This window comes from Megascapheus bottae, chromosome 15 (assembly GCF_031878675.1).
Source record: "Megascapheus bottae isolate mThoBot1 chromosome 15, mThoBot2.hap1, whole genome shotgun sequence".
Lineage (NCBI taxonomy): Eukaryota > Metazoa > Chordata > Mammalia > Rodentia > Geomyidae > Megascapheus > Megascapheus bottae.
The window spans coordinates 25,364,585-25,379,400 of NC_143523.1; the positions used below are offsets into that span (position 1 = coordinate 25,364,585).

At 49.4% G+C, this 14,816-nt stretch overlaps 1 protein-coding gene across 1 annotated transcript in view; it reads left to right on the forward strand.

Annotated features, from left to right (window-relative positions):
- Tll2 (tolloid like 2) overlaps positions 1-14,816 on the forward strand; it is a 99,229-nt gene extending 84,413 nt beyond the window's left edge. The window contains exons 14-21 of the mRNA XM_090346918.1: positions 711-836; positions 1,778-1,938; positions 3,100-3,280; positions 4,306-4,431; positions 5,936-6,063; positions 8,611-8,824; positions 10,641-10,891; positions 11,690-14,816. Of these exons, the coding sequence (XP_090203044.1) occupies positions 711-836; positions 1,778-1,938; positions 3,100-3,280; positions 4,306-4,431; positions 5,936-6,063; positions 8,611-8,824; positions 10,641-10,891; positions 11,690-11,821 (1,319 nt within the window). The 3' untranslated portion in view covers positions 11,822-14,816. The remainder of the gene's footprint in view (positions 1-710; positions 837-1,777; positions 1,939-3,099; positions 3,281-4,305; positions 4,432-5,935; positions 6,064-8,610; positions 8,825-10,640; positions 10,892-11,689) is intronic.

Here is a 14,816-nt window from a genome sequence, read left to right on the forward strand (position 1 = left end):
AATGTGGGAGCTTCAGGAAAGAATAGGGAGCAGAGTGAGAGTCAGTAATGCCAGCTTCCTTAGCCCAGCTTCTTTGGAGTGAGACACAAATGCCAGCAAGAGAAGCTGGAAGCATAACCACAGGTCTGCCAGAGTAGGAACAAGCCAAAGATGCTCGTGCCTTGGCGCCTGTGAGTAGCAGGCTCTGTTCAGGGCCCAGCTGGCCTATGACACTGGCCAGGATGCCAGTTGGCCTCTGCAGCCCTCTCCTGATGCCAGATAGCAGTCCTCTCAGAATCTATTGGCTGGCAGTCAGTAGAGCACCTTTCATTTCTGGTGATTTGGAATGATGGCAGCATTCAAGGCTTGGCTAGACCATTTTGGTCCACAGCTTCCTCATAAGGAATGTGAAATTCCCCTTCGTCCCTGCTCTCTGGGCCTCAGTGGTGGAGGGAACTAGCATCCTTCATGGCATTTCTTCATACACCTAGGGATAGGCCCAGTCTTTCCTTAATGCTCTCTGAAACAATTCTTGGGTCTTATTAAGGAGGCATAGAAGCCTCGTCCTTTCACTCTCTCAGATGGAAGGTAGAAAGAAGTCAGAGCTGAGACCTGGTCCCTGCCTTTTTTCTTATCCTCCACCCCAGCTGGAGGCCGTGGGAGGTGGAAGAGTGGTCAGTGGGCCGGGAAGGTTGGTGAGGATTTAGCTAGGTCACCTTTCCTCCCTGCAGAGGTAGATGAATGTTCCTGGCCAGACCACGGCGGGTGTGAGCAACGATGTGTGAACACACTTGGCAGCTACATGTGTGCCTGTGACCCCGGCTACGAGCTGGCTACTGACAAGAAGTCATGTGAAGGTTGGTATTAAGCCTGCCAAACCAATGTGATGGAATAGCTGGCAAGAAACAGACATAGTGAGAGATCCCTCCTCCCCTTCACCTGAGAGGAACAAGTTGGTCACCGTGACAAGTGGCAATTACCAAAACTACATGAAATTAAGTGAAATGGTGAGACAAGCCACCACTCATTTTCTTCTGTAGCCTTGTAAGATTTACGTCATAATAAGGCAGAAAGTAAAGGCAAAGATCTATGAGCCCTTTGGTGTGACTCTTTGTACCACCCCCTTTCTACCTTGGGACTGTACTTTTCATACAAGCCAGGTACAGTGAACAGCTTGGTGCTGACATTTTTTCCCCCTTGGATATGTGCAGCCAGTACTAGGGTTTAAAACTCAAAGCCTGGGCACTGTCCTTTAGCTTTTTCCCTCAAGGCTAGCACTCTGCCATTTGAGCCACAGCTCCACTTCAGTTTTTTGCTGGCTAATCAGAGATAAGAGTCTCACAGACTTTCCTGCCTAGGCTGGCTTTAATCTGAGATCCTTAGATCTTCACCTCCTGAGAAGTTGGGATTTACAGGCATGAGCCTCCAGTGCCTGGAGGTACAGACCTTTTTAATTCTTCCTTGGTCCAGGTCATATGATGTTACAACTATGCCACTAGGTGACAAGTCAATGCAGCATCCTTACTTCCCTTTATTTACTATTATTTTTGTACCTGTACTGGAGCTTGTGTTCCCATTTGACTTCCCTCTCTCCAAAGGCTAGCAGTCTAGCACCACCTCCAAGCATTACAATTTTCAAAACAAAAAAGACTTGTCCCCCAGTTTGAAGCAGAAGCTAGTAAAAAGGACACTGAGTGAATCGGTTCTGACTGTTTCCCGTCGTCAGGACGGGCCAGCAGGGATTACAGTTACTCGGAACAACCACTAAATGAATGCTGTGTCTGTGTCCCCCACACAGTGGCCTGTGGCGGTTTCCTTACCAAGCTGAACGGAAGCATCACCAGCCCTGGATGGCCCAAGGAATACCCCACAAACAAACACTGTGTCTGGCAGGTGGTGGCCCCTGCGCAGTACCGCATCTCCCTGCAGTTTGATGTGTTTGAACTGGAAGGCAATGACGTATGTATCTGTGCTGTCCCCGATGGGGAGCCACGTTAACCCAGTGACTCGAAAGGAGGACCAAGAATGGGATAGGCAGGCAGGGTGCTGGCTCCTGTGGAAGCTGCCATTTTGAAAGAGTTACAGGATCTAAGTCTGGCAGAATCGGGGGAGAGGTTACTCAATTTCTTCAGCTGCACATAGAGTACCCCACACCCTTTTGTCACTGTTAAGTCCAAGCAGAATACGGACACAAGTGAAGGAGGCAGGGACAACAGCTCTGAGCCCCAGGCTATGAATCAGGGGGATGGGGTTGTCCAGCAGAGGGGAACAGAATGACTGAGGTTCAGCTGTTGCTACAGACAGCCTGTGCTCTCTCTTGGGAGTAGCTAGGGGTGACCAAGTTAGGGTGCTATAGCCAGAGTGCTTGCCAGGTATATGCTTTGCTCACCTGGAGCTAGAGGAGGGCCCCCTCTGCTCCGGGGGTCACATCGGCCTTTTACCTTACTCCCTTTAAGAACACCACTGGCCTGGTGCTCCCTGCCAGTCAGGCCTGTAGCCTGAGAAGATCCCACTGGCAATAAGCTGGTTCACAGAGGGTCCGGGTAACCCACCTACAGTGAATATTGCCCAGACAAATCCCATGCACATTTGCCAAATGCTCATTGGGCAGTTAAGTTCCTTTGGAGAAAACCATTACTGCAGCAGGTAGCCAGCCTGGCTCTGCCACTGCTGAGGTCTGGCACTTCAGACAAGGGTCTGTGCCTATTGGAGCTTTAGTTTTTCTGCATGAGGACATGGGGGGTTTGGATTGAGGCAGTGGTTTGAAAATGTTGCCTCCTTCCCTTGCACCTTTCTCCTGCTCCTTCCCTTCTCCAGTGGGGATGGCGGGGGGATTCTTCAAGATAATCTCATATGGCAGCCCACTATATAAAATGATAGAAGCAAGTAGGGTGGCGCTTGCTGGGGCTCTGCTGTGGGGAAGGCAGGAAAGACAGGATTGGTCCCTGGCAGCCTCTGGAACTGTCTAATGATCAGCATAGAAAAACAGAGGGAGCCCACTCCCCTCCACCAGCTACCATGTCGGAGCTAGCTTGAGCCCATCCACCACGTGGCAGGGTGAAGACCTAGGGAGGGCCTCTGGGCTGGGAGAGGGGGTAATGCTGCTTTCTCCTTTGTAAGCTCTGTAAATACGACTTCGTGGAAGTGCGCAGCGGCCTGTCCCCTGATGCCACGCTGCATGGCAAGTTCTGTGGGTCGGAGACCCCTGAGGTCATCACGTCGCAGGGCAACAACATGCGTGTGGAGTTCAAGTCCGACAACACAGTCTCCAAACGTGGCTTCCGGGCCCACTTCTTTTCCGGTAGGTGGATGAGGAGGTGAGGCCAACAGGGTCAGGTGGCTTTTCAGGCTCTTCCTCTGAGTCCCTGCCCTTTCTTAGCTCACTCCTGTATCCTTCCCATATGGAGGCCTGGATCCAAGGGTTTTATTCCCGACCTGAGGCTTCCATCACAAATTGCAACTTGCTGAGCAGCTTAAGATACAATCATATTCTCTTTCGATTCTAGTGGCCAGAAATCTGAAATCACCGTTCACCCAAACCATATAACAGGGGCTGCTTGTCAAATTACATTGGAGTGTGGACTGTGTGAGGACTGTAGTTAGATTCTTTTATGTTCTGATTGCTTACACCTGAGCAGCAAGCCAATCCTGCATAGGCTTCTATGTCTGGAACATACCTGCAGTTCCTACTGCGGGAAGGGAAAGTTAGACGTGGCAGCCTCTCATTGACAAGGTTTTTGGGGGGTAGTTTTTTGTTTGTTTGGGGTTTGGCTTGTTTGTTTGTTTGGTTTTTGCTAGGACTTAGAGCCTGCTGTCCTATAGCTTTTTCTCTCAAGGGTAGCACTCTACCACTTGAGCCACAGCTCCACTTTCTTGCTTTTTGCTGGCTAATTAGAGATACCAATCTTTCAACTTAACTTCCTGGTGGGCTTTGAACCATGATCCTCGCTATGTTTGCTTACCTGTAATGTGGGTACAGACCCTCCCTCCTGAGGTTGGGTGAGAATGAACTTAGATAATATATAGGAAATGCTTGGGGCAGGCCCGGCTCCTCTGTTCCTAGTTCCTGCAGGAGTAGAGAACACATGCATGCCTTGTGGAAAACGGTTTTGGGAGTACAGGGAATCAAAATATAACTGCCAAGCCATTCTAGCACGTGGGAAGCAAAGCTGTTCCCCACATTGCACACACACACACACACACACACACACACACTTTAAGAGGGCAATGGGGAGCATTCAGGGACGCTCCCTGGAGGAGGCCACTGTGGAACATGAGGGACATTCCGAGCCAGTACTTCTTAGGAGGTCCCATTGATCTTCCCAGACAAAGACGAATGTGCCAAGGACAATGGTGGCTGCCAGCACGAGTGTGTCAACACATTTGGGAGCTACCTGTGTAGGTGTCGGAACGGGTTCCGGCTACATGAGAACGAGCACGACTGCAAAGAGGGTGAGGGCAATCTCTGGGTCCAGCTGCATGCCCTTCCCCCAAGTGCGCATGCGCGGGGAGGGAGGGTGGGGGAGGGAGGAGGGATGGGAGGGGCTTTGGTGGATGTGGGTGGGTCTGCAGTGGAGTGGGCGGGGCTTCGGAAGAGGCCAGAATTGGGCCTCAAACTCTTGGGTTCCTTGCTCTGGTTTTCTGGGAGTGGTTCAAGTGCCCCATGCAGAGTTATGGTAAAGGGTTAAATCTTAGTCCCAGAATCAGGCTGCCTAGGTCTACACCTCTGCCTCTGCGCTGGCCACTCATTGGCCCTGTGACCTTGAGCGCCTTAGTCCCCGAGCCAGAGGCTCATTGTACCACCCGCTTACAGTTTTGCAGACATTAAAAGAATGCCTAGCAAGTATTCCAACCTGATGCATATTCACACACTCAAATATCAATCACGGTATATGCCATAATCCAGGCCTAATAGAGACCAAGAATTTGGGGAGAACTTGGCTCCCTGCTCCATTCATTCATGGGAGTTCAAGGCCACATGCCCTGATTACCCAATCATTCTAGAAGCCTACCCTCCATTCTTCCCCTCTTCTGCCCCTTGAAGCCAGTTTGGACACCTGTGGTAAACACAGACATCAGGCCTTAATCCAGCCACAAAACCTAGCAAAGAGTTTGCTGGGTGTGGGAATTTGTGAAGACCACAGGTTCTCTACCCCCCCCCCCCCCCCCCCCCCCCGCCCCCACTCCCACTCCGGCTTTCTTACCTGGAAATGGGAAGGATTAAAATGACTGGATGAGTGCTCAGCACAGAGGAAGACACAGTCTAACCACTGCCCAGAAGGCTACCAGTGTGCACGTCCTCAGGGTGCTCGCTGAGAACAGAGCAGTGACCAGGACAAAGCAGGAAGTGTGCTCCATATGCTGAAAAGCCTTTTTGAAAGAGGCACAGGGCCTAGTGACCCGAAGATCTCTGCTGCTCTCCCTGGGCTGAAGCTCAGCCAGCCTCTCATGGTGCAAGGGTGATTCCCCTTTGATAAAGACGTAAGTGCTCAAGGCCTTCCAGGTAGTGGACTCAGGATCTGAACAGATCTCTACCTGACCCCAAGGCCTGTGCTTCTAAGCCAGGACGAACTATTTGTAATGACAGCATCCATGTGGACAGTTAATAGAAATATCCTGGCCCCTGAGCCGCAACTGGGAAGGCAAGGAAGCAATTCAAACATATCAGCAAATCTCTGCACCAAAGGGCTCCGGATTCAGGCTGTCCTTCCTCACCCTTGAGGACCCCAAGACAAAGAAAGACGAGGGAAGAAACCTCCAGAACAAATACCTTTGGTGCTGTTTACAAATGAATAACTGTCTCTCTCTCTCTCTCTCTCTCTCTCTCTCTCTCTCTCTCTCTCTCTCTCTCTCTCTCTCTCTCTCTCTCTGTCTCTGTCTGTCTGTCTCTCTCTCTCCCTCCTTCCCTCCCTCCCTCCCTCTCCCCCCCTCACCACCTCCTACCCCGTGACCCCAGCCGGCTGTGCACACAAGATCAGCAGTGCAGAGGGGACCCTGACAACCCCCAACTGGCCTGACAAGTACCCCAGCCGGAGGGAGTGTACCTGGAACATCTCTTCCACAGCAGGCCACAGGGTGAAACTCGTGAGTCATTTTGTAATTGGTTAAGACCTTGAATTTCCATGTTGGGCAGGCCCCGGTTTGAGTATCTTCTCTGCCACTTGCCATCTCTGTCACTGGGGGATCTACCCAGAATTTCCAGAGCTTAGATTCACTGTATAAAAAGTGGGGACGCTAATGAGGCCTGCTTCATGGGGCTGGGGTACAGAAGGAAAAGAGGCCACACACAACAGCTCTGTAACAACCTTGGCTGTAACAACGTGGATGGCTGTGTGTGTGTGTGTGTGTGTGTGTGTGTGTGTGTGTGTGTGTATGTGTATACCCCCACAGATCTGTAGGGCTGACATTCAGTTGTTTCAGTGTTGATTTTTTTTTTTGCCAGTCCTGGGCCTGAACGCTGTCCTTAGACTTTCTCAAGGCTAGAGCTCTATCGCTTGAGACACAGCATTCCTGTTTTTTTTCTATGTATATGGTACCAAAGAATCGAACCTGGGTCTTTTTGCATGTTAGGCAAGCACTCTACCAGTATGCCAAACTCCTGGCCCCTCAGTGTTGACTTTTTAAAATAACAAAACATTCTCAAGGTTTGAAAAATCATTTCAGTAAGCACTAAAGGTTGTGAAGGGAAATGGGTGCCCTCCACATTTTCTTCTGAATCCATCCAGAAATGTCCTAGCCATGGAAAAATATAGATTGATTTGTTTTCTTACTTAGGCCATTCAAATGAGATCCAGTTATTCATGGTCTCTTACAAAGTATATTATTCAGGCTGGGGACGTAGTGTAGTGGTAGATTACTCGCCTAGCCCACATACTCTCCTCAGTACCACATAATCAGAAAAAGCTGGAAGTGGTGCTGAGGATCAAGTGATAGGCTGCTAACCTTGAACAGAAAGTGTCCAAGGACAGTGCCCAGGCCTCGAGTTCAAGCCCCAGGACTGGAAGAAAAAGTGTATTTATTCAATCAGTAATTGGAATAATATGTTTATTCTTTCTTGAATTAAAAAGAAAAATCCTTGCAAGTCTTTATTTAAAGTCTCGTCCATGTATCTGATGTGTGGTTTTACACCACAAGCTTGGTTATTGCAAAGGAGAAACACTTCACTCTGAGTCTTATTTCTTAACTCTCAGGGACTTCCAGATTCTGGAATACATGGCAGCCAGAAGGGCTGCCAAAGTTGTTTGTTGTTGTTATTTGTTATTCACAGGATTTGTCCTGTGGATGACAGAACAATAACTCAGGGTGAATGCAAGACATTAGAGATGTAAGCCTAGCCAGCAGTGGCTAGAGGCACAGGGACTGTGCAGTTACTTAGTGCTGGGAGCTCCGAGTGAGATGTAGCTAGGTGAATCTCCTTGAGTGAAGGTTAGACAGGTGAATGCTCCTGGGGCATGGAGGCATGCAGAAGGGACATGGGGCTTTCAGCCCACACATCCAGTACATGCTACCACATGTGGGAACTGCTTTCGTTGGTTGCTCCCAGGAGCTGCCTGGGTCATTGAGAATAGCCTCAAATCTGGGTGAGAGTGGATTGAGAAAGGCTCGCCTTCCCAAGACTGCCATCTGCCGGAATGTGTTTGCAATAACAGAATTCATCTGGGATGACCCTGAGGGAAGACAGCATAGAGCCCCATGCCTGGGACAGTCAAGCCCGTTTTGTCTCTACAGCAGATGGAGAAGTTGAGCTCAGAGTCTCACAGACTGCCAGTGGTGTGTGCCTATATTCTAGCTATAAGAAGGCTGAGATTGACCAAGACATGTGAAAGGGTATCAATGTACGTGAATTAATGCACCTTCTATCTGGCAAATATCATGTAACCCTTTTACTAATTACAATAAAAAAAATGCAAAAAAAAAAAAAAAAAGAAGGCTGAGATTGACCTAGTGGTAGAGTGCTTGCCTAGCATGCACTAAGACCCAAGTTTGATTCCTTGGTACCACATACATAGAAAAAAAAGCCAGAAGTAGTGCTGAGGCTCAAGTGGTAGAGCTCTAGCCTTGACAGAGTTCAGGAACAGTGCTCAGGCCCCGAGCTGAAGCCCAGGACTGGCAAAAAAAAAGAAAAAGAAAAAGAAAAGGCTGAGATGTAATGATCAAATCAAGTCAAGCATAGTACCCGGGCCCTGAGTTAAAGCCCCAGTACTGGTAATTTAAAAAAAAAAAAAAAAAAAGGAAAGAGAAAAAGTGTGAGCTTGGGAAAGTCACCTGTGGAGTCGGGGTATGGTGGACTTTCGAGTGTTAAATGAGGTAATACTTGTAAAGCATTTACAAAGCTGCCAGCCTGAGGGAAGCGCTCAGCCCTTGCTGGCTCTTAGGGTTCAGGGAAGGTAGGAAGGGGGACAGACCTGGGAGTGCATGGTAGCAGTAGCTCATGTGTCTCCAGGGTTGTTTTTGGAGACCAAAGGAGGCTGAGTGGATCCTCCCTCTCCAGTGCTCTGAGCTTCTTCATGGTTAGGAACCCCCTTGCATAGCAGGCTGGACAGATGCCATCATCACTGGCAGCTCGCTTTCCTCTCCCCACCCCTGCTTCATGCCAGGTCCCTGCTTTACTTTCTGCTCTTCTGTCCCCAGACGTTCAATGAGTTTGAGATGGAGCAGCACCAGGAATGCGCCTATGACCACCTGGAGATGTATGACGGGCCCGACAGCTTGGCCCCCATCCTCGGGCGGTTCTGTGGCAGCAAGAAACCAGAGCCCGTGGTGGCATCGGGCAGCAGCCTGTTCCTCAGGTTTTATTCAGACGCCTCAGTGCAGAGAAAAGGCTTTCAGGCAACGCACAGCACAGGTACAGGGTGGTGGGGAGACCCTGGGAGAGATGGAGTTGGGTATGGTAAAGGCAGAGATGAAGCCTCCCGTCACTGCTGCGGGAAGGGCATGGGGCCACACTGGAATAAAATGTTCCTGTTTAAATGAAACAGTGGGCTGTGCACTGGTGGCTTACACCTGTAATCCTGGCTATCCAGGAAGCTGAGATCTGAGAATCAAGGTTCAAAGCCAGCCTTGACACAAAGAGTTGCAAGACTTTTACCTTCAATTAGCTAACCAATTGCTAGAAGTGGAGCTGTGGTTCAAATAGTAGAACACCAGCCTTGAGACAAAGAAAGAAAGAAGGAAGGAAGGAAGAAAGAAATACCAAGTGAGAATGTAAAGCCCTGAGCTCAAGCCCCAATACTGGCATACATGGAAGGAAAGGAGAGGAAAGATTAGTCACTATAGGATGAAAAGCTAATGGGTTTCTGGTTATTATTGCTAAAGTCATTCCTTAGTTTTGTTTCATTTTTTCCAGTTTTTGCTACAAGGGTTGGAACTAGGGGCTCTCACTTGATGGCAGATGTTCTCTCACTTGAGCCAGTCTGCCAGCCCCTTTGGATGTCTTTAAATGGCAAAATTTGATGTAGACAAACCTTCATCAGTTCCTCTCCTAAATGTCCTTGTAATTTCACTAGCCTGTGACATCCACAGTCTGGGAGTCAGCAGAAGCAAGCGGCCCTTTCTACTCTCTGAGGACCAGCTTGGGAAAATGAAAACCCCTTTTGCTCCCTGTTGCTTTTTCCTACATTCAAAACATCAGTAGCTCTGTAACCCCTTGGGGAGGAGGTATATGCTTATCACTTACATTCTTTACTTTGCTAAGTAGAAAATCAGAAGGGAAAGGAGCTGCTCTCGTGGCTTTACAAGGCTAGTTAAGCTTTACAAGGCTACTGGACTAGCTTCAGTGGCAGAGGTTCAGGCCCCGTGGGCTCTTCCATCCTGGAGTGACAGCGTGCTCACAGCTTCTCCAATCCTGAGTCTGAGATCATGATCATGGGCCCTGATGTCACACACACACACACACACACACACACACACACACAGCAAAAAGGTGGAGGAGAGCAAGAATAGGAACATGGAGGGTGGAGTAGATTTGTTCAGAGTACCGTGTGCACATGTGTGGAAGACACATCACCATAGATGCTCTTACATTATAAATGTATACAAATTCAAAAAATAACACACTCCAGAAGCTGTGGCTGCAGAAGCAATCCAGAATTCTGAGGTGCACCCCCGGCCCCCGTGACACCCACAGGGACCTCACCCTATAATCATTTTTCTCAAATGCAAGTGTAAGACGTTTAGATGGTGCTGAGGTTTCTCTTGTGGGCACTCCTGCAGTGCAGAGGTGCCCTCTGGTGACAGAAATGTCACATTACACCAAGTCAGTGCCCACAGGAATGAGCCCTTCTGCTTCCTGCATTGGCCTGACTTGCAGTGGTCAGATCCAGCAAGTGGCCAGGCAAGCCACTCATCAACCCCATTCTCCCTTAAGTGGGGAGAGAAAAAAGCAGCCAGCCATTTTCAGTGGCATGCTCAGGGATTCTGGGAGGCCTTGTGTGGCCCCATTGGGAATACGAGACTTGTCATGGACAGTTCGACTCTCAGCCTGGCCGGGGAGCCCAGGCCCTAGACTTCCTGCCTCTGTTTATTCCTCTGTGAAGTGGGGGGGACAGGACTGCCCGGGCTCTCCTTTAAGGGGGCTCTACAGAGCAGCTGACAGGAAGCGGGTGGGGTGGCCCCAGGACTCTGAGGACTGAGGGTACACCTCCCTCCTCTCTCTGCTCCAGAGTGCGGGGGCAGGCTGAAGGCGGAAGTGCAGACTAAAGAGCTCTATTCCCACGCCCAGTTTGGGGACAACAACTACCCGAGCCAGGCTCACTGTGACTGGGTGATAGTGGCAGAGGATGGCTACGGTGTGGAGTTGATCTTCCGGACCTTCGAGGTTGAGGAGGAGGCCGACTGTGGCTATGACTACATGGAGGCCTACGATGGCTACGACAGCTCGGCACCCAGGCTTGGCCGCTTCTGTGGCTCGGGGGTGAGTCCCACCCAGGGGTGTGGGGCCAGCAGCCAAGTAGCCAGATTCACACATGGGCATGAGCCCTGGCTGCTCCTGCCACTGGCTGGCACTGGGACCAGAGAAGAGTGGGGAGCAGGAGACTCCTCAGAAGGAGGGGGGGGGGTTGGATGAAGGTTTTGAAGCTGTGTGCTCCAAGGACAAGGTCCCTTGGGAGTCCTGAGTGGGAAGATTCTTATCTCTGCCAGGTCCCAGCGGACAGCCATGGGGGCATGCTTCCCACTCCTGTGGCACCTGGCATAGTCTTCCCTACAAATGGAGCTGCTCCAACCATCTTCCTGACCTCAGGATGGAGACCCAAGCAATGCCCCTGCTCTCCTGGGAGACACATCCCAGTGGTAAAAAACGAAATGCCACTGAGTCCTGGTGCATACTTTATGGTCAGAAAGATCCAAGCCCAGCTCTCACTTCTCTCTGTGAAGCTCAGTCTCAAGTTCCTCAAGCTTCCTTGAGATTATTAGGTCTGGGAGGGCTTGGCAAGTGCCTGGCTGGCCCTTGCACTTAATCATGTGTGATATGTATCTTAGGTCTTCTATGAAGAAGAAAGGCCCAAAGAGCCCTAGGGAGCAAGAGCTTGCAATACTTTTCTTTGAAAGCATTGCACTGTCTAGATGCCCCTCAGAGCCTCTGCTGTTAGAGATGCTTCATCATAGCATTGTCCATCTTGGGCCTTGGATTGAGCCCTGTCCTGTCCTCATTTAAACTCCAAACACAGCCAGTTGGCCTCATGTCCTCTGGTTTTCTTTCTTCTCTCCTCAGCCACTAGAAGAAATCTACTCTGCAGGTGACTCCTTGATGATTCGATTCCACACGGATGACACCATCAACAAGAAAGGTTTCCACGCCCGATACACCAGTACCAAGTTCCAGGATGCCCTGCACATGAAATAGGAATGCCCAAGTTCTGGACAAACAGAAACTGAGGAGGGCTTTGTAAGAGCACCTTGAAGGCTAGCCCAAAACAATGTACAGTATTTTTCTCACGCAAAAACTTAACATCCAAACTGGAAGGTGTGTAGTTAGACAAAAGTTACGTAAGGATCTGGCCCACAAAAAGGAAAGAGATGATGTTCCCTTGGTGCCAGCTGCAGCATTAGCACTTGTGGGCCTCAAAAGGTGAAGGTTTGAAGTCACTGACTATGCAAGCTATGCTTGTTCATTCATTCTCCATTCCCTGCTTCTGTGGGGCAACGGGCCAGCCAAGGGCTGGTCATTCCTCTGTTCTGGATATGAGTCCATAGACGCCTGCCGTGTGACCGCATCCTGGAGACACCTGTTGTCTTCTATCTACGCTGGGCAATGAAGATAAAAATGTGGCTGTGGCTCATTGGTTTTCCCAGTATTGGCTAGGAAGGTTTGCTTTCTCTCTGCTGGGGACATGTCAAGCCAGGAACATGGAGGCCAGGAGTGGCAGAGGCCTCACTGCACATGGGGCAAGCATGAGGCCATCTTCCTGACCTTGGAAGACCACCTTCCCTCTGCCTCTCTGGCCCTTTGGGTTCCCTTATCCCCAATGGCACTGAGGGACGAGGCCTCCACTAGAAATCCCAGCAGGATATTTGCTGGTGATAACCTCGTTTTCTTGAAGGAAAATGTCCGGACTCCTGATATTTCTCCCCTCCCTGACTGTGAGAAGATGCCATCTATGCATGAGCTCCCATTGACTGCCACACCACCTCCAGCCATGGCAGCTCCAACTGGGGGATCCTCCAGCCCCAGATTGCCAGGTCAAAGTGCATCTGCAAGGTGTGCAGAGATATCTCAGGAGGGATAAGGATAGCCCCTAGAGGGAGAACACTGTTCATTTTGTTATCTGAGAACCATCACTGCCGGGCGCGGTGGCTCATGCCTGTAATCCTAGCTACCCTGAAGGCTAAGATCTGAAGATGGAAGTTCAAAGCCAGCCTGGGCACTAAAGCCCAGGCTTATCTCTAGTTAGCCACCAGAAAACCAGAAGTGGCACTGTGGCTCAAGTAGTAGAGCATTACCTTGAGCTGAAGAGCTCAGTGCGCAGGACCAGAGTTGAAGCCCTACAACCAGCCAAAAAAAGAAAAAGAATCCTCACTGGTGGGGCAAGTCCATCTTGACTAACTTCCTGAAATCCAGCAGATTAAGCAGTGATTCCATGACTTCCATTGATGAAGCTTCAGCCACCAATTGGCAGTCTGAGTCCACAAGCCTTGGCACTTGTTCTAGTGGTATATAGGTGATAGTTGTATCATTTTAGCACCTCAAGGTATAACTTAAGCAAGGAGGTTGTTTTGAATAGCATTTCATTAAGGCATCTATGGGCATTATGGGCTCAAAGCTGTGTGGTGGGGCCAGGAGTTTGGCCTAGTGGTAGAGTGCTTGCCTGGCATCCACGAAGACCTGGGTTCAATTCCTCGGTACCACTTACATAGAGAAAAAAGCCAGAAATGGTGCTGTGGCTCAAGTGGTAGAGCTCTAGTCTTGAGAAAGCCCAAGGACAGTGCTCAGGCCCTGAGCTTAAACCCAGGACTGGCCAAAAAAACAAACAAACAAAAAAGCTCTGTGGTATGTTAGTTTTTTTTAAAGGATATTTATATTGGAATAATTTTACAATAATGTTTACATAACCAGAAGTCCTGTTGAGTTGTTGTTGAACACAGGATGGCATTTCCAACCAGCTCCCGAACCTCTGAATCCCTTTGGGGTAAGTGATCATTTTAAACAAGATGTTTGTGAAAGGCTAAGGGTTATAGTTTTTTTAAAGATCAGACTGTTTCAAATTGAAATTGATTACTGGGAATAAAACAAGGAATAATAAAAAAGAAAGAAAGAAATATGTGGGAATGTTTTTCTCAAAACAAAAAATGAAAGTTTTATTATTAATAACAATAATATATGTGTGTGCATATGTATGGATGTAAAGGACCAGTTGTCAAAGCCTTAATCGTAGCAGTGTGGAAAATGCCACCCGCTGGTCGTAGCCTTATGGCTCCAGCCTCCAGCGCCAGCTCCGCACGTTGTGGCCCCCTCCCTCTAAGCTCTCTCTAGCCTTTCCCACCCTGGACTGTGGCTCGCCCTCCATCCTCATGTCTTGATAGATGGCCCACCCTACTCAAGGGTGAACTTTGATGTGGCAAGTTGAGCAACCGATCCCCTGGTTCAGATCCACCTGCCTGTTAACAGTGGATTCCGTGTCTCAGATCATGGTGTCTTCAAAGATTGCATTTTGTTGGTTCAAGTTGAAACTGAAAACAGGATATATTAAGTGGCTGCTAGGGTCTCTTTCCCAAGAGATGAAAATTCTGTACATTTAACCCTAGAAGTCTAAATAAGATGGACACGGAGGCAGGCAGGAGGGAGAGACAGTTTCAGCGTTCCACATGGTAGGAGGCATTTTAAGAAACCCACAGTTTCCAGCAGTTATCACCACGTGGCTGACCTGTGACAATGGGACCTGGAAGACTTTTGTCTAGGCCTATGGGTGATGTAGTCTCAGAGCTGTAATCCCATGGGGATCCATGCACCACACAAGTCCTGCAAAGGGCCCCAGAACTGGCTTCACAAGGGAGAATCCATTGAGCAGAAAGACCCAGACCTTCGCTCTTCAGTTGCTCCACGGACTGCATAGCAACATCCCCAGAAGTGGATGAAGGGGTCGGAGGCATTCCTTCCACTTGCTTTGTGTCACTGGGTGATAGAACCTGAGGATGAGACAATTGTGTTCACACATAGGACCTAATGAAGTATCTGGGGTCTGGGTCTCCTTCCTGGTCAAATTCTAGTGTACTGTGAGCTAGCACAAGCTAGAGCCAGCATCCCAGGCTAAAGAGGGATCTGGAATTCCCGTGAGCCAGTAGAATTTATCCAAAACAGATGAAGCAAGGCTGTGTGTGCATTGATTCATTTATAATCTCTT